The 20,546-nt window shown below is 42.0% G+C and overlaps 1 protein-coding gene and 1 non-coding gene across 3 annotated transcripts in view; both read right to left on the reverse strand.

The window, feature by feature from the left end:
* Nucleotides 1-14,773, reverse strand: part of LOC111833651 (52 kDa repressor of the inhibitor of the protein kinase-like) — a 28,489-nt gene extending 13,716 nt beyond the window's left edge. The window contains exons 1-2 of one of the 2 annotated variants that reach the window (XM_023792154.2): nt 13,307-14,773; nt 11,327-11,447 (exon numbers count right to left, since the gene is read on the reverse strand). In XM_023792154.2, coding sequence (XP_023647922.1) covers nt 11,327-11,447; nt 13,307-13,395 — 210 coding nt within the window. In that variant the 5' untranslated portion in view covers nt 13,396-14,773. Of the gene's footprint in view, nt 1-11,326; nt 11,448-12,861; nt 13,159-13,306 lie in introns of those variants that run through there. The other variant, XM_023792155.2, reaches the window with a different exon arrangement.
* trnap-cgg (transfer RNA proline (anticodon CGG)) lies at nt 13,802-13,873 on the reverse strand. Its single transcript has one exon. It is a non-coding gene; the product is annotated as a tRNA-Pro (tRNA).
* Nucleotides 14,774-20,546: the final 5,773 nt, after the last annotated feature.

Below are 20,546 nucleotides of genomic sequence, written 5' to 3' on the forward strand. Positions count from 1 at the left end.
GAAGTGTGATTGGTTAGGGGTTAGCCTGTCAAAACACTTGGTATTGGGGAGGGGCGGGGCTGATGGGGAAGGAGAGAAGGAGTAGGGAGCGTGGAAGAAAGGAAGGTTCTCTTTATGTTTTGATTTATTAGGTGCATGAGCTAAGTTTAAAGTTTACAGTTAATTTCAAAGGTTGTGCTGTGTGGCTATCGTCTACTTTTTCTTTTAGTTATTGTTCCCATCTTCTTTCTGGGACTGTAATGGCAGATCAGTAAGCGTTCAGCTGCTCGCCGAAGACTTGTTTTAGCAGCTAACGACACCGCGCAGAGTTCGCTCGGGACAGTGTGCGGGGAAACAGCAGGGTGTACGAATGATGCAACATTGGGATTTGCTGTGAGGTGCCAGCCCAGGAGGACAACGCACAGACAACTGTTCATTGGAAGTCTTCACTTTTGGATGCTAATGGGTCAAGACGCTTCCTGGTGTACAGAGAGGAAGGGTTTCGTGAGTAAAGGAAAAGAACATGTTCTGGTCCGCCATTACGAGCTACAATTTGCGTGCCAACTAAAGGGTGTGTGTGGTTGTATTTAAAACCCGGGTATTTTATTTCTATTTTGGAATTATCCATCGTGTATTTTCTGTTTTCTTATCGTGTATGTAACAGTGAGTAGAGCAGTAGCTGTTTTGCCTAAAGGTAATCTTTTGGAGTTAAGCGTAAATGACGCATACAGATTTTTTTCTTTCTGTAAATAAATAAGGACATAAGAAATTTACAAACGAGAGGGAGCCATTCGGCCCATCAAGCTCGTTTGGGGAGAACTTAACTAATAGCTCAGAGTTGTTAAAATCTTATCTAGCTCCGATTTAAAGAAACCCAGGGTTTTAGCTTCCATAACACTAGCAGGAAGACAATTCCATACTCTAACTACACTCTGTGTAAAGAAGTGCTTCCTCAAATTTGTTTTAAAATGTCCTCCCGCTAATTTCCACTTATGGCCACGAGTTCGAGTATTTAAACTAATATTGAAATAGCCATTTGGCTGAACAGCACACAATATTCTAGGTGGGGTCTTACCAAGGAATTGTATAATCTTAACATCACCTCCCTTGACTTAAACTCCACACACCTAGATATATAACCCAACATCCTATTGTCCTTTTTAATTGCTTCCCCACACTGGCGAGAGTGGGACATGGAAGCATCAACATACACACCAAGATCTTTCTCGTAATCAGTACAGCCCGACCGATAAAGGATTTTGAAGGCCAATACCGATACAAATATTTGTTGGTTTTAAAATCCGATATATCGGCCGATATATATATACACACAGTCGAACTTCGTTACAACGTACCTCGGGGGAATTAAGAATTTGTACGTTATAACCATAGTACGTTGTAACCAAGTCCCTCAAAATGAATGATAGAACACAAAATGTATATAAAAAAACTTTTAGAAAACACCCCTCAAGTAGACACTATGACATACAGCTTGTGTAGTTTGAAGAATATACTGTAATAGGAACTATATTCTTCAAACTAGGTTAATATCAGTTACTCATAGACAGCCGACATAACGCAAAATCCACTGCCGGCTTATCGTTCAAATCGCCTTACTGTAACCTAATGTCAAACCGAAATTATGCACCTGTATATGATTCAATTGGCTGAAATAAATTTCGATACATGTGTTAGACATCTGTCTTTTGTTAATTTCTTTCACTATATGTCACACAATTACCCCAATAACCACACAGTTTCAGAACTTAGTTCGCGTCGGCAGTATAAGGCTGCCATGTATAATTCTGAATTATTTCCACCTTGTCGGTCAGCGAAATCTGTTTCCTTTTAGCAGGCATCTTGCTTGATATGCGGCAGCATGACACCATGCAAAATCATGAAAAAAAGGGGGCTGCATGCAAGGAGTCCGGCCGGCGTGGAATGCTTCGTGAGGATAAGTTCATACAGTTAGGCGTTGCTAAGCGATGTAGATGGCCGGCAACAGCCGATTCTGAATTGTGCGCGCGCTCGGAAGATGAGGCTGTACGTTGTAACGAAGGTCAATTTGCCTATTTTCCTCTGAAAATCATACGTTATATCGAAGTTTACGCTGTAAAGGTGTATGTTCTAAGCGATACCGGCAAATGGAATAATGCATTACGCGAATTCGGGACATCGAAATTTGAACGTTGTATTGGTGTAAACGTTATAAACGGGGTACGTTGTAACGAGGTTCGACTGTATTTTAAATTTCAGAAACGCGCAACAAAACATTAACAGATTTAACTAACATTAGTTATTTATAGTTATTTATGAGTTTTAACTAACATATGATAATGCATTTTAAAAAGAAACTTGTTTCTTTTATTGTCACAACAGAACAGAGGAACATCAAATATATAAAAGTTCTGATAAATAAAATGTATAAAAATACAGACTTAAGATATGAAACGTAAAGTCCTAAAGTAAAGTATTAAAGAAATACTTCAGTCTCATTGTCGAAAGTTAAAAGGACAGTCAGTCAACTACACTGTAACAACGTAACGTAATTACTAGCTAATTCCGCTTCACTCTCGGCTTATTTAACAGCAGCAAAACTGGACATGATAGTCACGAATTTTGTCATGCTTATTTGAGTTAAGAGAACTGATGGGGATGTTCTTTAAATTGTTATTCAAGCAATGTATGTCTCGTGACCAACTCACCATGAACACACTTCACTGATGATCTCACTCGCGGATAACTGGTTCTCTCTGTCCGACTCTGGCTGGATCAGCAGGTTGCAGGATGTGTGGCGCGTTATACACGAGTGTTGCCAACAGGGACGGTGTAGAGTGCCCTCTGCTGTACAAACTATACAACACCAACACTCATGACATGGTTGAAGGGTGTTTTGTCCGTTTTTATTTTATTTTTTAAATATTCATTTATCGGCCATTATAAATGCCGATACCGATAGTTTGGAAAATGCCTAATATCGGCCGATAATATCGGCCTGCCGATAAATCAGTCGGGCTCTAGTAATCAGCTACCTTTATTTCAGTGGAACCCACAAAATATCTGTACTTTATATTTCTGCTCCCTTGCATGGATTAACTTACATTTATCTGTGTTAAATTTCATCTGCCAAGTATCAGCCCAGCCGCTAATTAAATCCAGATCCCGTTGTAGCCTCTCTGCTGCTAGATCAGTATCTGCTACATCACCCACCTTGGTGTCGTCTGCAAATTTAACCAGTTTACTGTATATATTGGTGTCAATATCATTAATGTAAATTAGGAACAGTAGTGGTCCCTTAATTTGAACCCTGCGGTACCCCACTATGAACGCAGGCCCACTGTGACATTATGCCTCTAATAACTACTCGCTGCTTCTCGTCAGTTAACCGGTTTTCGACCCAAGCTGCCACAGTTCCTAAAATCCCTGCAGCTTTGAGCTTTAGCAAGAGCCGTTTGTGGGGGACAACATCAAAGGCCTTCTGGAAATCTAAGTAGATCACATCGTAGGCCTTTTTGTGATCAATTTCACTCATAGCTTCCTCAAAGAACTCAAGTAGATTCGTTAAACAGGATCTACCTCTCCTAAATCGATGTTGGCTATCCCTCAGAATGTTATTTGCAGCCAGGTAATCTACCATTTTCACTTGGATTATAGCTTCCATTATTTTGCCAGTAATGCTAGTTAAACTGATTGGCCTATAGTGTGCTGGATTACTTCTATCCTCTTTTTTGAATATAGGTGTTATATTAGCATGCTTTCAATCTGAAGGTACCGCACCCGCAGACAACGATTTCTGTAATATTAAAGTTAAAAGTTGGCTAATAATATCCCTCATCTCTTTTAAAACTATAGGTAATATGCCCATGCCTCTTCAACTGTTTTGCTATTTAACTCCGTCCAGTTCACAGTTTCTAGTTTCAGTCCCATACCATTAAAGTTAGCCTTCCTAACATTGCATACTTTTAATTTCGACTTTGCTCTTTGGACACTAAAATTAACCTCAAATTTAACCATGTTATGATCACTACCGTCCAATGGTTCTAAAACCTCTAATTTTCCAATCCTATCCTGGTTATTAGAGAAAACAAGATCAAGAAGGGCTTCTCCCCTGGTAGGGGTATTGACAAACCGAGTAAAAAAACAATCCTGTACTAATTCCAACATCTCAGTTTCATTTACAGAAGAGCCAAAGACTGTGTCCCACTGTATCCCAGGTAAATTAAAATCACCCATGACCACCACATAATTTTTATTACTTATAATCCTGATATCGTCATATAACATTCTGCTTTCCTCTGCAGCTACATTAGGTGCTCTATAACAAACACCGACAATTAGGCCATTTGAGTTTTTAGCATCAAGCTTTATCCATACAGCTTCTGTACTTTTAATTTTATCAGTGAACTCCCTTGCCTGCAAGTTTTCTTTTACGTATACTGCAACACCACCTCCCTTCTTGCCTATCCGGTCTCTACGGAACAACGTATAACCATCCATATTATATTCTTCACCATCATTGTCACTCATCCATGTTTCAGTTATTCCTATAATGTCCAATTGTGTCCGATGAAATTAGAGCCTCTAAATCATTAATTTTGTTCTAATACTCCTAGCATCTAACCCTCTGGGGTCTAGGGGTAGGGAACACGTTTTCACTCACTGGGGCATGGTCACACATTTCATGCAATATCAAACTTAATTCATGGTAAATAAATTATTTCTTATATTTGTTTTGGCATTAAACTCATCTATCTTAGTGTACTTTGTAAATATGTTAGATTTATGTTAAGTTTGTAATTTGACATCAAAGTATAGACATTGCAAAATGCAGTTTGGAACAATTGCAGACACATTATAAAATGTACATAGTAAGCAATGCTGGCAGTTTGTTTTGATCCCAGATATCTGATCAACAAAGTCTTGGCTACATGAAGATGACTAAATGGTGTAGTTGCAATATTCAGTTGAATAAATAAATAAGAAAAACCGAACTCATGTCACTATTTCTGGCTCCTTTCATTGAATATGTAGCAACTTTCATGTGTATGCATGAGCCATTGTCACCTGGCCACATCCCCCACCCCCTTTTATAGTGCTGACAGGGATGTATCTGGATCGTGTTTCACCGTTGCGCTGTTCATCAAATTACCATGCAAATGCCATTTGAATACACGCTAATGCGGCTATTTAGAATGTGAATAGCGATCTTCGGGTGAGAGCGGTACTACACGCCCCCGATGCAGGTAAAACAAAGTAAGGTAAGTTTGCCGATTTAACTTAATTTTAAAAAAATTAATACTTCCGACAATGGACGTTTTGAAAAGAAGACCGATTACAGATTTAGTCAGTGTTTTTTTCATGTTTCTATAATAAGATTTTAGCGAGTTATGAATTGAAATACATGAGAAAGATACTCGGCATCGCCGACGATGCCGTGGACTCCAGAGGGTTAAATACAGACCACAAATGGTAGGCCTTTTACAGTGCCCACTTTTAATATTTATTGGGGCTTTCTGTCTCTCCCCACATAAATTCTTAACTAACCTCCCTGCCCCCTCAGTTCCTAGTTTAAACATTCCTCAACTACTCTACATATACGCCTCCCCAATACACTGGTTCCCCTATGGTTCAGATGCAACCCGTCCACCTTGAACAGGTCCCACCTGTTCCAGAAGGTATTCCAGTGCCCCATAAGCCTAAACCCTTCTTTCCTACACCACAATTTTAGCCATGCATTTATTCCCCTTATCTCAGCTAACTTAGCCTGGCTTGCACGTGGCACGGGAAGTATTCCAGAGAATACCACCATGGATGTTCTGCTTCTAAGCTTATTCGCGACTTCTATAACATGCAACATGCACCACGACAACTGGATCCACCCTCGATTCAGAAGGTCCCCTACCTGGGCCCCAAGCAGGCAAGACACCATATGGGACCCTCTATCACGGGTGCACACATAACTGTCTACACCTCTAATAATTGAATCCCCTACTACCACAACCTCCCTCCTCCTGGGGGTAGGTGGCTCCATGGTGCCCAAGGGTCCACCTGCCTCCCCAGTCTCTTCCGGCTCTAAAGTTGGAAGCACCTGAAAGCGGTTAGACACCGTAACTTCAGGTGATGCCGCCTTTGTGAATTGTGTACGCCCTTTTCTATGTCTATGACCTCCGTTCACCCAGCTCTTTCGACTTACCTGTTCATCATTCTCCCCTCTCCCCGCTTGTGACGTACACACAGTCTCCCTAAAAGGCATGTTCTCTCTCCTTTAACTCACTGTTATGTTGGATGAGAGCCAGTTGTTCCTCAAGGTCACAAACCTGGACCATGAGTGAGTCCACTAACTTACATTGCTCGCAAGCGAAGTCCGACTGGACAAGCATCCAGAAGGGCAAATATCTCGCAAACACAACACTGAGCTGGCCCCATAATTACCTAACTCACTATGACCCCGTCCTTTAATCCCAGCCCAGTATATTAATATAGCGTATTTAAACTTTTAGTTGATCTAATTAACATATAGTTAAAACAATAAAGTGCCGAGTACAATAAAACACTAAATTAAGGCCCAATCCCAATACCCCCACTTAACCCTATCCCTTAGCCCGACCCTTCCTATTTCATGGTCCTATTTTGCGTGTACCCGTGTAGGGTAGTGTTGTCCCATTTCTTTTTAGCAGCGAGGGGTAGTGATGTTCAGCCCTCAAGATAGCCCTTGAAACAGAGATTTTTCAGATACTGACTCAAAACCGAGTGAAAGAAGAAAATTCCCACAATGCATTGCAATACACAAGAAAAGAAAAGATGGCTAGCAGTGTGGGGAAAGAAGCTCATAAATGTAAGTACATCTTTATAAATACGCTTGCAAAAAAACCAAATTTTAGCGGAATATCTTAGTTTAATGTAAGTGAAACGGCGTATGAGGATTAATTTTTCAAAAACAATTTTCTGAAAATCGCTAATTCTGTGCGTAGAGATAGAGCAGTATTTCTGTAGTATTTATAGAGAAAGAACTGAGCAGGGGTGAGTTTCACAAAACTTAAGAACGTATTTATTCAGAGAGAGAGCATTCAAACTCCTTTTTATGTAGTTTTTACACTTTTGGGAAACTCACCCCCGATTGTTTTCTGTGTTTCGTGCAATAGTCTTCTGCATTATTCTACATCGTGGAATATGTAAAAGACATTGTTCCTGACATGTTGTTTATGCAACATAAAGATATTGTTTATGCAAAACGTGTGCATGTTTTATAGAAATATTGCATGCAATATGCTTCATTTTATATCTGCGTGCCATTGCCAAAGGAATGCTAATCCACAAATTGACAGTGTCATAATCATGTTGTAATATTCTAGGGGCATGTCAGTGGTATAATCATGTTGTAATGTTAAAGTGACTTGTCTGTGTTATAAGCATGTTGTACTATTCCAAGGACTCCCGAGCAAACCAGGCAGCTCATAAAGTTCAGTGCACATAATGAAGAGCAGTTCACCAAAAAAAAAATATGCTGCTAAACAGCTATGGGAGTGAGTCCACCATCCGGCGGCTCCGGGCAGGAAAGCGGTGCAACATCAACACTATTTATGGTGGGGATGGGGTGCTGCTGACCTCAACCCGGGACGTTTTGGGTCGATGGAAGGAGTACTTCGAAGACCACCTCAATCCCACCGACAGAGGGTGTGCTCCAACTATAGGGGATCATACTCTTCATACTCTTCAGCCTCCCTGGTAAGGTCTATTCGGGGGTTCTGGAGAGGAGGGTCCACCGGAATGTCAAACCTCGGATTCAGGAGGAGCAGTGTGGTTTTCGCCCCGGCCGTGGAACAATGGACCAGCTCCATACTCTCCGCAGAGTTCTGGAGGGTTCATGGGAGTTTGCCCAACCAGTCTACATGTGTTTTGTGGACTTGGAGAAGGCATTCGACCGTGTCCCTCGGGGAGTCCTGTGGGGGGTGCTCCGGGAGTATGGGGTGCCGGGCTTCCTTATAAGGGCTGTTCCGTCCCTGTATAACCGGTGCCAGAGTCTGGTCCACATGGGCGGCAATAAGTCGGTCTTGTTTCCGGTGAGGGTTGGACTCTGTCAGGGCTGCCCTTTGTCACCGATTCTGTTCATAGTTTTTATGGACAGAATTTCTAGGCGCAGCCAGGGCGTTGCGGGTGTCCGGTTTGGTGACCTCAGGATTAGGTCTCTGCTTTTTGCAGATGATGTGGTTCTGTTGGCCTCATCGGACCGTGACCTTCAGCTCTCGCTGGGACAGTTCGCAGCTGAGTGTGAAGCGGCTGGGATGAGAATCAGCACCTCCAAATCCAAGACCATGGTCCTCAGCCGGAAAAGGGTAGAATGCTCTCTCCGGGTCGGGGATGGGGTCCTTCTCCAAGTGGAGGAGTTTAAGTATCTCGGGGTCTTGTTCACGAGTGTCTGTCATGGTAAAGAAGGAGCTGAGCCAAAAGGCGAAGCTCTCGATTTACCAGTCGATCTACGCTCGTACCCTCACCTATGGTCACGAGCTGTGGGTAGTGACCGAAAGAACGAGATCCCGAGTGCAAGCGGCCGAAATGAGTTTCCTCCGCAGGGTGGCTGGGCTCTCCCTTAGAGATAGGGTAAGGAGCTCAGTCATTCGGGAGGGACTCAGAGTAGAGCCGCTGCTCCGCCGCATTGAGAGGAGTCAGATGAGGTGGCTCAGGCATCTGATTAGGATGCCTCCTGGACGCCTCCCTGGTGAGGTGTTCCGGGCATGTCCCACTGGGAGGAGGCCCCTGGGAAGACCCATGGACACGCTGGAGGGACTATGTCTCTCGGCTGGCCTGGGAACATCTCGGGATTCCCCCAGAGGAGCTGGATGAAGTGGCCGGGGAGTGGGAAGTTTGGGTTTTCGCTGCTGAGACTGCTGCCCCCACGACCCGACCTCGGATAAGCGGGAGATAATGGATGGATGGATGGATTCTCACAGCAGTTTTAAACCCTGGGTCCGACGTGCTGTATAATGTATATCCTAAATCACAATTTTTATGACTTGCTAATCGCGTTGTTTCAAATCGTTCAGCCCTAATCCTAGACGTATATTCTTGCCTGGTACAATCCACTTAAGCTCCTCCCTTGTGGTGTAATGTATTGGTGTCCATGGTAGAATGGTCACAGGGCTAGACATAAGCCGCGGCACCGCGGCCAATGGCCGTCGTGCCTTTCAAAATTGGCCGCACGCCTCCTCAAAATTGAAGTACCTTACGGCCAAGATTGGCCTGCCTTTAATGTTTGTCTGGTCGTATGCCCCCTTTTTACCGAAAGTAACGTTCATTACACAAAAGACTTGCGCACGACACGGTCCACTTTACCTCGTCAACAATCGATGCATCTGTACTGAACCCGAACCCAACCTTCGATACGAGAAACGAGGTCGACCCGCACATCTCGTAATTCCCAACTACTGAATGAACCGCAATGAATTCTGGTCAATTCATTGAATTCTGGTCACAATGGTGCATCATCGGGGGTTACGTTTTTTGATTGGAAAAGCCATCCGACGGTTTCCGAATAACAGATAGGTGTCCTCTTCGGTAATCATCGTGTAGTTGTCGTCTGCTGCTTATGCTGTCACCATGCCTCGCAAAGATTGAGAACGTAAAAGAAAGCAAGCTGAACTCGCGGCTACTGCCGCAAAATGTTGCAAATTATCTACTTTGTTCAGGTAAGTGTCAGATGGTGTTGTAAAAAAACATTTGCCGAGGCAGAGCAGATTTGACTCAGAGAAGTACCAAGCTCTGCTGGGAGGATATAGGACTGGTAGCGTGCAGTGTGCAAAAAACGAACGTCAAGTCAATTGTCATGTACACTAAAAGAATACGGGTGTTCTGAGCAAACAAATACAAAAATATTGACGGCTCCTTTATTGTTGGATTTTGTTTTTTGAAATAAAGCTATATATATATATCTATAAATATATATATTCTGTCTCAAATCGAAGGTCGTATTGCGTAGGTTGTCTAAACTTGGTAATTACAGTAATTGGTAATTAGTGACTCAGTATTGACCCAATTCCTTTTTGCAAAGTTTCTGCTTTTTTGAAAATAAAAAAATGCATCCTTTATGGAAATAAAATTCCTCCACAAGGCCCGAGGTGTCCTATGAAATTTCCAGATTTTGGCCTTATGCCCAGGCTTAATGGCCTTGTGCCCTAGAAAAAATATGAATAGCCAAGGCCAAAGTGGCTGTGCCCTCCTAAATCCTTATGTCTAGCCCTGTGGTCAGTAATACACATGGTCAAAAAGCCAGCTGGGTGGAGGGGCTACACTACCTTCAAATTGCGCCTTAAAATATACCTTAATTTACTTGCTTATTCAGTCTGACTGTCATTCCACTTGGCAACACTCGCATTGTCCGGCATTATATAACTTAATTTCTAATGCTTATTTCTTCACATTTTTCTTAGATTGATTTAATAATGGATAGCTACTATGTGTGTTTTCTTATTGTGTCTTAATATACTGTCAATAGTTTGCTATTATAGAATAATAATAACACCTATCGATCACTGTGGAAAAATTCTCTTTTCGTCTACCTCATCTTACTTTCCATGACACACAAATAGGTAAGAGCAAGCTTGGCAGCGAAGGGCAGCCACCTGCATTGACACCCATCGAGTTGGGGGTTAAGGGCCTTGATGAAGGGCCCACAGACATGTAACTATTCTGCTGAAGCTGGGCTCGAGCTGACAACCTGAGTACTGCGACAGATGACCTGGCTCGCACAATTCCCTTACCTAAACCTTATACAGCTGGTTTGGGATGAGTTAGATCGAAGAGTAAGAGCAGGTTACCCAGCTTGTACCCAGAACTAGTGAAAACTTTTATATATAGAGAGCATTGAAATATGATCATGTTATACAATATGAAATATAAAAAGTAATTTCTTCACTGGAAGCAGGTTGTAAAAAATGCACAAACTTGCAATTTTGCCAATTTATGCAAATTTTGCACAAAAAGAGCACATACAACTCCGCAATTTGCATCACAAATTGTGAGAAAAGCTGCTGCAAAAACAAGTGTTTCTGGCTGCAACAATCAAAAACACCCACAGAGACTGAAAATAGTTCCTCCTTGTAATTAAGGACAGAGTAAAACCATTTTAAGCATGATGAACTGCTCACTGGCAATTTTCTGAGGACTGAGATTCACACCAAAAAAAAATTTTAAAATACGTATTACACATACATCACAAAGACATTTTTTATGTGAATAAATTCCTAACTATTGAATTTCAGAGGAATTACCTATTTATAATTAAAAAGACTTATGAGAGAATAACAATAGAGTATGCTGACATACAATGGACATGAACGACTTGCGTTCTTACCGTTTTACATATCATAGATGGCTCAAAATGTTTGGCGCACAGTCTGTAGTGCTTGTTCAATTGATCTGAAGTTTTATCCTCCAGGTCTGCTCGCCGGCAGTTCTCCACCCACAGCTTGCATCTAATGGAGAAAAACATGCAGAGTGGAACCATTCTGTGCCATACAAACTAGATCTGCAGTTCCTTGAGCATTGTCGAAGAAGTTGATCATGACTTGACAAGCAGCACACAAATCAAAGGCAGTAAAATTGGAAGCAGGTGAAATTGTAGTTAATCTCAAGAGGCCAGGGCTTTTGTGCAAAACAGCTTCTGTGAATAGTTAAATGAATGGCTGTAATTGCAAAACTTAATACATACATATTCACTAAATGTAGCATTTGTATGATTATAAATAATGGAAATCAAGCAATTGCATAACGTCATACATTTAATAAAGGAAACTAATTTGGGAAATTTTGTTATACTTAATGCTGGATTAAACAATACTAGGCAACGTTGCAAAGGGACAGAACATTTCCAGTAAATTTCTGGAAACTTTCGATGGGAAGAAGGGTTGCAAAGAGGCAGATTTTTTTTTTAAACTTCTCATGGAAAGTCAAACTGGGGAAATATTGAACTCTGTGGAACTCCACGCGAGCTGTCAGATACCGCAAAGAAAGCAAAGTGTATGAATAATACAACATAGAATATGACTTATAAGCAGTGTGTTTTGATGCAGAAGCTTTTATGCTCACATAATTATTCACAAGGCCTTGGTTCCACAATGATATCACTATTACTGTCAGTTTATTCTGATTAATCCCTATACATACATTCCATGGACACCTTCCATCTTCTTTCTCTGAATTTTGCAATCATGAACAATACCAAAAGGGCTAATGAATACAATGAACAATGTACCTTCTGAACACTACTGTATCTACTATACAATATGCAAAGAACTTCCATGTAAAAGCCAATTGTATTACACAGGTGTCCAGTAGACAAGTGTGAATTAAAGATAATACGAACTTTACTCATTTATTGATACAAACAGCTGGGCACAAAAAAGCAGGAAAAGTAGATGCTGCATTTTTGAATTGGCTTGACGATATGACTGCAGACGAACAATGTCCTTAAAAGGGCTATAATAAACACAATATTGCTAGTATTGAACGTGTATCTCAACATCCAGTTACAAAACTTTCGTATATCCATTAGTAGCATGGAACAACTTCCCATACGAAGCCTGGGTTTACGAACTCCATTACAATACAAATTGTCCCACAGCACAATTCTATTAGCGCTTACCATCATCTAGCCTCTGCGGCAGACCTCGTCCCTAACGTAAAAGGGTATCTAGTATGACACTTCCAATTTATGGTCTAAATTTCAAGCAACGAGTATTAAACGAAAGGACGAAAATGCAGTGCTTAACCTACTTTCTCATTAATGTTTGTTACTAACACGGTGTGTTAGTAACAAAACTGCAATACACGTCCAACGAGCAAAGAAATAACTGATGTTTACGTTTTCTGCGCAGTACCTTCACTTACATTCAGTGTGAGGCGGTAGTGTTCGCAATAAAATACTGGACTCGAAGTATATTTAGAAAGAAAGCTGGGTGCTGTTCCGTGTTTTTAAAGGGTTTTCTCCCAGGTTAAACATAAAAGATGTTAAAAGACCGAACGTGCATTCTAACAGTAACTTGCTTGACGTGAATTTGCTAGGCTAAATTGTAACTGATTACTGCAGGGCGAAGAGCAAGCATACAAACATTATCGACTCGTGTCGCCTTCAAAGGCTAGTTAGCAATCTATTTCCAAACACCTGGCTTACTCTTACATTTCCTTGAAAGAAAGTAAGCTCTTGCCAGAAGTACAAGAGCATTGTTTAATTTGAAAACGCATGATTTATACTAGTCCTTTTAGCCACATACACCACTATTTCTATGTAGTTTATTGATTATGAACTACTATGTCCTGGTAAAATTTATCGTACCTTTGAGGGTCCCTCGGAAACCTAAAAAATGCTAGGTCCGATTGGGTGCTTTTTCTGGTACAATTTGGAGCCGCACAAAAATTTGGCATTATGTTGCGAAAAAAAAGTTCTTCAGGAGAGCTTCTGAGTAAATGAGCCACAAAAAGAAAAACTAGTTAAACTGAAACTTTAAATAAAAGGTATTCTTTAAAAAATATTTGAACAGCAGAAAACTAAAACGAAAAGCGCGCAACACCGCTGTCTGTGGCCTGGAGGATTCAGCAAGAGACAGACGCTTCCGTCCCACAATGCACCACTGCGCCAAAGACTATTGGCTGAGGTACGTCTTCCCACCCTTCATGAATGCTCCTGAAACGGAAACCTATGGGTTTAAATGTGAATAAAGTTTTTGCATCTATGCAATATGCAAAACATTTTCAAAAAAATAATGGACCGGACGTACTGTTGAAAATACTTGGTTTTAGAAAATACCGAAAAGTATCTGTCAAAAAGAGTGGGCTCGTCCGGGATTTGAACCCGGGACCTCTCGCACCCGAAGCGAGAATCATACCCCTAGACCAACGAGCCATGGTATACAAATGCTGCCAAATGTTCCTTTGTATGCTTCACGAAATGGTTACTTCATACATTTTCTTGCTCATTCGATACTTTTGTGTAATTTATTGTACATATTTACACGTTAACGATTAACAACTAGTTATCTAGATCAGTTTTGTAACCTAATTTGAACCACCTAGCTAGGTGATTAATAATTTTACAGCTGAATCAGTGGCGACTATTGAACGAAGCAAACTCTAGGCTGACCCCGCCCCCCCGGAATAATTTCAGATCTAGCTATATATATTAATCATTACTATAAGTATTATAATATTCACTGCGCTCTACTAAACGTGGTCCATAGATTGCTAATTGTCCTCCGCGGAATAAATATGATTTTTGGGACCGAACGTGACAAACGCTCTGTTGTGCGCAGAAACTAGTTTTCTATGGCATGCATGAGACCGTTTTTCCGCCACGTCAAAAGAAGTACAAGCGCATCGCATCTCATGGTTCGGTGAACGTGAGCCCGAAGTTCAAATTTGTTGAACACTGGCGTGCCGCGGCCTGATGTATTGTTGGCGCAGACAATAGGAAGTTCGTGGAAGAAAATGGAGAAGACCGTCTTGGCGATATGACTGAATCGCGATTTTTCCCAGTAACATAATAATAATAATAATAATGTTTCAGTTTTCGAGTATTGAGCGGCGTCGTTTGCGACCCCTCTCTGCCGTGTCCAAGGCCGACCCCTAGGATGAAAATTACGTGACAATCGCTACCTGCCGTGTATAAACTAGCCTTAAGATGATAACTCAGTTCCAATTTTTCTGCCCTCTGTCACTGCAGCTACAATTTTGATAAAGCGTACATTTTTAGGTCTAGATTTTCATCCATGTAATGTTTTCATTAAATTTAAGATCCATCAACGATCAAATAGACAGGGGCGGGTTTAGAAGGTTGACACTTGCCCCCCCAGTGCCGCCTTAACGGCATTGGTGTAGAATACTGCCCAGGATCATTTGATCAGAGTGCTGTCAATCATTCCTTGGCAACCTGACAATACCGGTGATTGGATCTGAGGGCTATCTATCTATCAGACGCCACTCGACTGCAGACGGCATCTCAGTTATGCAGTTGAAAATATGTGAACTGGGTTGTTGACCTTTTTTCTGTATTTAAAAATATTATGCGTAAAGGCGACTCTCACATGTATAATGGCTTCTACAGGCCTGGCCAAAAGTTTTGAGAATGACACAAATATAAATTTTCACAAAGTCTGCTGCCTCAGTTTTTATGATGACAATTTGCATATACTCCAGAATGTTATGAAGAGTGATCAGATGAATTAATTGCAAAGTCCCTCTTTGCCATGAAAATGAACTTAATCCCAAAAAACCCATTTCCACTGCATTTCAGCCCTGCCACAAAAGGACCTGCTGACATACACTCACCTAAAGGATTATTAGGAACACCATACTAATACGGTGTTTGAACCCCTTTCGCCTTCAGAACTGCCTTAATTCTACTTGGCATTGATTCAACAAGGTGCTGAAAGCATTCTTTAGAAATGTTGGCCCATATTGATAGGATAGCATCTTGCAGTTCATGGAGATTTGTGGGATGCACATCCAGGGCACGAAGCTCCCGTTCCACCACATCCCAAAGATGCTCTATTGGGTTGAGATCTGGTGACTGTGGGGGCCATTTTAGTACAGTGAACTCATTGTCATGTTCAAGAAACCAATTTGAAATGATTCGAGCTTTGTGACATGGTGCATTATCCTGCTGGAAGTAGCCATCAGAGGATGGGTACATGGTGGTCATAAAGGGATGGACATGGTCAGAAACAATGCTCAGGTAGGCCGTGGCATTTAAACGATGCCCAATTGGCACTAAGGGGCCTAAATTGTGCCAAGAAAACATCCCCCACACCATTACACCACCACCACCAGCCTGCACAGTGGTAACAAGGCATGATGGATCCATGTTCTCATTCTGTTTACGCCAAATTCTGACTCTACCATTTGAATGTCTCAACAGAAATCGAGACTCATCAGACCAGGCAACATTTGTCCAGTCTTCAACAGTCCAATTTTGGTGAGCTCGTGCAAATTGTAGCCTCTTTTTCCTATTTGTAGTGGAGATGAGTGGTACCCGGTGGGGTCTTCTGCTGTTGTAGCCCATCCGCCTCAAGATTGTGCGTGTTGTGGCTTCACAAATGCTTTGCTGCATACCTCGGTTGTAACGAGTGGTTATTTCAGTCAAAGTTGCTCTTCTATCAGCTTGAATCAGTCGGCCCATTCTCCTCTGACCTCTAGCATCAACAAGGCATTTTCGCCCACAGGACTGCCACATACTGGATGTTTTTCCCTTTGCACACCATTCTTTGTAAACCCTAGAAATAGTTGTGCATGAAAATCCCAGTAACTGAGCAGATTGTGAAATACTCAGACCGGCCCGTCTGGCACCAACAACCATGCCACGCTCAAAATTGCTTAAATCACCTTTCTTTCCCATTCTGACATTCAATTTGGAGTTCAGGAGATTGTCTTGACCAGGACCACACCCCTAAATGCATTGAAGCAACTGCCATGTGATTGGTTGATTAGATAATTGCACTAATGAGAAATTGAACAGGTGTTCCTAATAATCCTTTAGGTGAGTGTAATTTCAGTGATTCTATCGTTAACACAGGTGAGAGTGTAAGGACAAAGCTGGAGATCACTCTGTCATGCTGATTGAGTTAGAATAGCAGACTGGAAGCTTTTTAAGATGGGTTGTGCTTGAAATCATTCTTCTTCCTCTGTGAACCATGGTTACCTGCAAGGAAACACATGCAATTATCATTGCTTTGCAAAAGGGCTTCACAGGCAAGGATACAGTAAGACTGCACCTAAATCAACCATTTTATAGATCATGAAGAACTTCAAGGAGAGAGGTTCAGTTGTTGTGAAGATGGCTTCAGGGTGCCCAAGAAAGTCCAGCAAGCACCAGGACCGTCTCCTAAAGTTGATTCAGCTGCAGGATCGGGGCACCACCAGTGCAGAGCTTGCTCAGGAATGGTAGCAGGCAGGTATGAGTGCATCTGCACGCACAGTGACACAAAGACTTTTGGAGGATGACCTGGTGCCCAGAAGGGCAGCAAAGAAGCCACTTCTCTTCAAGAACAACATCAGGGACAGACTGATATTCTGCAAAAAGGTACAGGGATTTGATTGCTGAGGACTTGGGTAAAGTCATTTTCACTAATGAATCCCCTTTCCAATTGTTTGATGCTTCCGGAGAAAAGATTAACTGGAGAAGAAAAGGTGAGCGCTACCATCAGTCTTGTGTCATGCCAACAGTAAAGCATCCTGAGACCATTCATGTTTGGGGTTGCTTCTCAGCCAAGGGAGTGAGCTCACTCACAATTTTGCCGGAGAACACGGCTATGAATAAAAAATGGTACCAAAACGTCCTCCTAGAGCAATTTCTCTCAACCGTCCAAGAACAGTTTGGTGATGAACAATGCCTTTTCCAGCATGATGGAGCACTGTACCATAAGGCAAAAGTGATAACTACAGTAAGTGACTTGGGGAACAAAACATCAACATTTTGGGTCCATGGCCAGGAAACTCCCCAGACCTTAATCCCATTGAGAATTTGTGGTCAATCCTGAAGTGGTGGGTGGATAAACAAAAATCCACAAATTCTGACAAACTTTAAGCATTGATTATGCAAGAATGGGCTGCCATCAGTCAGGATTTGACCCTGAAGTTGATTGACAGCATGGCAGGGTGAATTGCAGAGGTCTTAAAAAAGAAGGGTCAACACTGCAAATATTGACTCTTTGCATAAACTTAATGTAATCACCAATAAAAACCTTTGACACTTATGATATGCTTGTAATTATACTTCAGTATAACTTTGTAAATCTTTTTGTCAGATGTTTTCTAACACTGAAGCAGCAAACTTTGTGAAAACCAATACTTGTGTCATTCTCAAAACTTTTGGCGATTGTACTCTCTGCAACAAGTTGCCAGATAGTGTGAAGAGTTTCCAATGCAACAGTTTGACAAAACCTGTCCAATCTGTCAACATTGCTCTGGATTGAGCCACACTTTAATCTTGTGATAATGTAGCAGGACAGGCAGACGTGGGTTAGAGTGCACATAATTAAAAGCTGCCACTTTTCTTGCCTTTCTAGTTTTTATTTTCTTATTACTCCTGTTCCTTGTCTGATTTCTAATTGTTGGTTGATAATTGTTGTCTTCAGTTTTTGTTGAGTGTAATCAAACATGCATGATAAGTGCCCTCGATTGTGCCCTTCTGCCATATCCTTTCTCTCTTCAGCCTCCTTGATTCATCGTTGAAAGCTTTTATAATTGCATAAGAAGTGATTTCTGAGATAACAAATGTCCACATGGAGTCTTAAGCAGCTCTTGATATTTGTTGTAGTTTGTTTTGCAACTGCTAAAACATTGTGAGGCCCAGCGGACCCAAATTACGGAGTGGTGGGCAAGGAGCAAGGCAGCATCTTCACACACAAGGCTCTTTTATTGACAACCCTTAAAAACTATATATAAAAAATCATCTTAAATGTAAGTCTATTAAAAAGTTAAAAGTTTTAAAATAGGGACAAAGCAGGCGACTTCCTACTATCACTCAGAAGTGAGGCCGACTATCACGGGGCACTTGGATTTCCTTTACAAAGCACAAACATTATCTTTGAATTTCACTATGTTTTAGTCCCAAGTAATGCAGGCAATATTATAAAATTTGCAATAAAATTCAATGATAAAATCAATAAACCAAGTTCCACACATAAAACATTAAGCACACTTTACCAAAACCAGAGGTAGTTTCCATGTGCTTAAACAGAGCATTGTCATCAACCCTCAGGATGAAGAGTCACCCAAAAAAACCCATGGGGCTGAAGCCAGAAGAGACCCTTCCACCTCTCCTTGGCCTTGTGGTAGACCCATTGGATGACACCAGTATCCATCCTGAAATTCAAGTCGGCCCAGATTTTGTGAAATACCCCATGTGCCTCCAGATGTAACCCTCTACAGATTAGTGCGGTCCTTGCATTCCACAGCTCTCGATGGGTAATGCTGACCAGCAGCCGTATGCAGGGGCCGAAGGGGTTATGGAGGTTAGGAAACCACCCCTTCAACACCTTGTTGTAGGTCAGATCGGGCTGCGGATCTGCACGTCTGCAAAGGCCCACTACCAACCCCCAAACTCTTTGTGCATGCCCACAGTCCCAAAACACGCTTGATGGCTTCTTCTTCATTCTATTGGGGCAGCAGGGGTGTCTGGTCAGCTTATGCCTGTCCAAGTCACCCATGACTGGCAGCTTACCATGAAGGCACTGCTAGTTCAGGTCCTGCAGCCATTGATTCTAGCTCATGTGCCCTCCTCAAGGCCCAGCATGGCCTGAGTACCCATATGACCAAGAAAAGCCTTATAAAGGCTTAATCAGGGCCTCTGCTTTGACACCTACCTAGATGGACTTACTCCACTTCACGACATGGCTATAGTAGGCCAGCAGGGTCTCAGCCTTGGGGCCAAGGTTGGTCCATAACGTCCCCAGGCGTCTCATGGAGAGAGCCAGCTGCAGATGCACAAAGTGCTGATGGGGGTGCTTGAGGGGAGCTGTGAGGCATGTGCAGAACTGCGAGAAGAGAGAGAAGTCAAAAACATCCCTCCCCCCACTGTCCTTTCTAAGATACATCACTTTCCTACACACACACTTATTCCTGCCCCCCCTAGACGAGGTTAAAAACATCCGTCACCAGGCCTCACCGCGTGAAGTGGGGCAAAGGGTACACATGCTCAAAGTAGAGCAGGGTGGGAAGAATTTCTACTTTAACGGCCAAGACCTTACCTTGGAAGGACTCCTACCTTCCAATCTTCTGCCTGGTGATCGCCAACCTCCCTTCCCAGTTCAAATGGGTGACACCATCTGAGAGGCCCTTCCACCTCTCCTTGGCCTTGTGGTAGACCCGTTGGATGACATCAGTATCCATGTGCCTCCAGATGAAACCCTCTACAGATGAGTGCACTTTGAGAGGTTCGCCACAGACAGTAAGACCACCTATAACATGATCAACCTTCTTATGAAATAGATGACCTCTGACCCACAGCCCATAAAATAACTCACACATCAAATCCCAGCAATAACAGCCCATTACATTTAACTATTTACACACACTACTGTACTGGCTCCTTTAATCACCCCAACATGACATGGTGGGTACATGCACACCATGCTATTACAACACTGACATTAGCACTACACCTGGCGTCATATACCAGGAATACGTGACATGGAATAGGCTAACAACAGCAAATACATGCAGGGGATATGTGCACATTGGGAAACATGCAAATTACCACCGCTAGCTACAGGCAACTCGCCGATGCTACAATATATTCTAAAATTACATCCCATCTTTTCAGTGAATAATGACAGTGACGCAGTTCTTTAGCATTTTGATTGTTGTGGTAAGTGATAATTTTTTGTTCATAAGATGAATTTATGTGATTTTGAAACATTGAGTAAGCAGCTGAAACAAGTAAGGCATTTTGCAGGCGTTGTTTAGCTGTACAGCATAAATTGATATGGTGACTACATTTAAAGTTTAGAAAATTTTAAGTTTTTTTTGGAAAATGTTCTTAAAAATAGAGAAAAACGTTTTAAAATAATTGCTCATCTTTT

The sequence above is a fragment of the Paramormyrops kingsleyae genome, chromosome 17 (genome assembly GCF_048594095.1).
Source record: "Paramormyrops kingsleyae isolate MSU_618 chromosome 17, PKINGS_0.4, whole genome shotgun sequence".
NCBI lineage: Eukaryota > Metazoa > Chordata > Actinopteri > Osteoglossiformes > Mormyridae > Paramormyrops > Paramormyrops kingsleyae.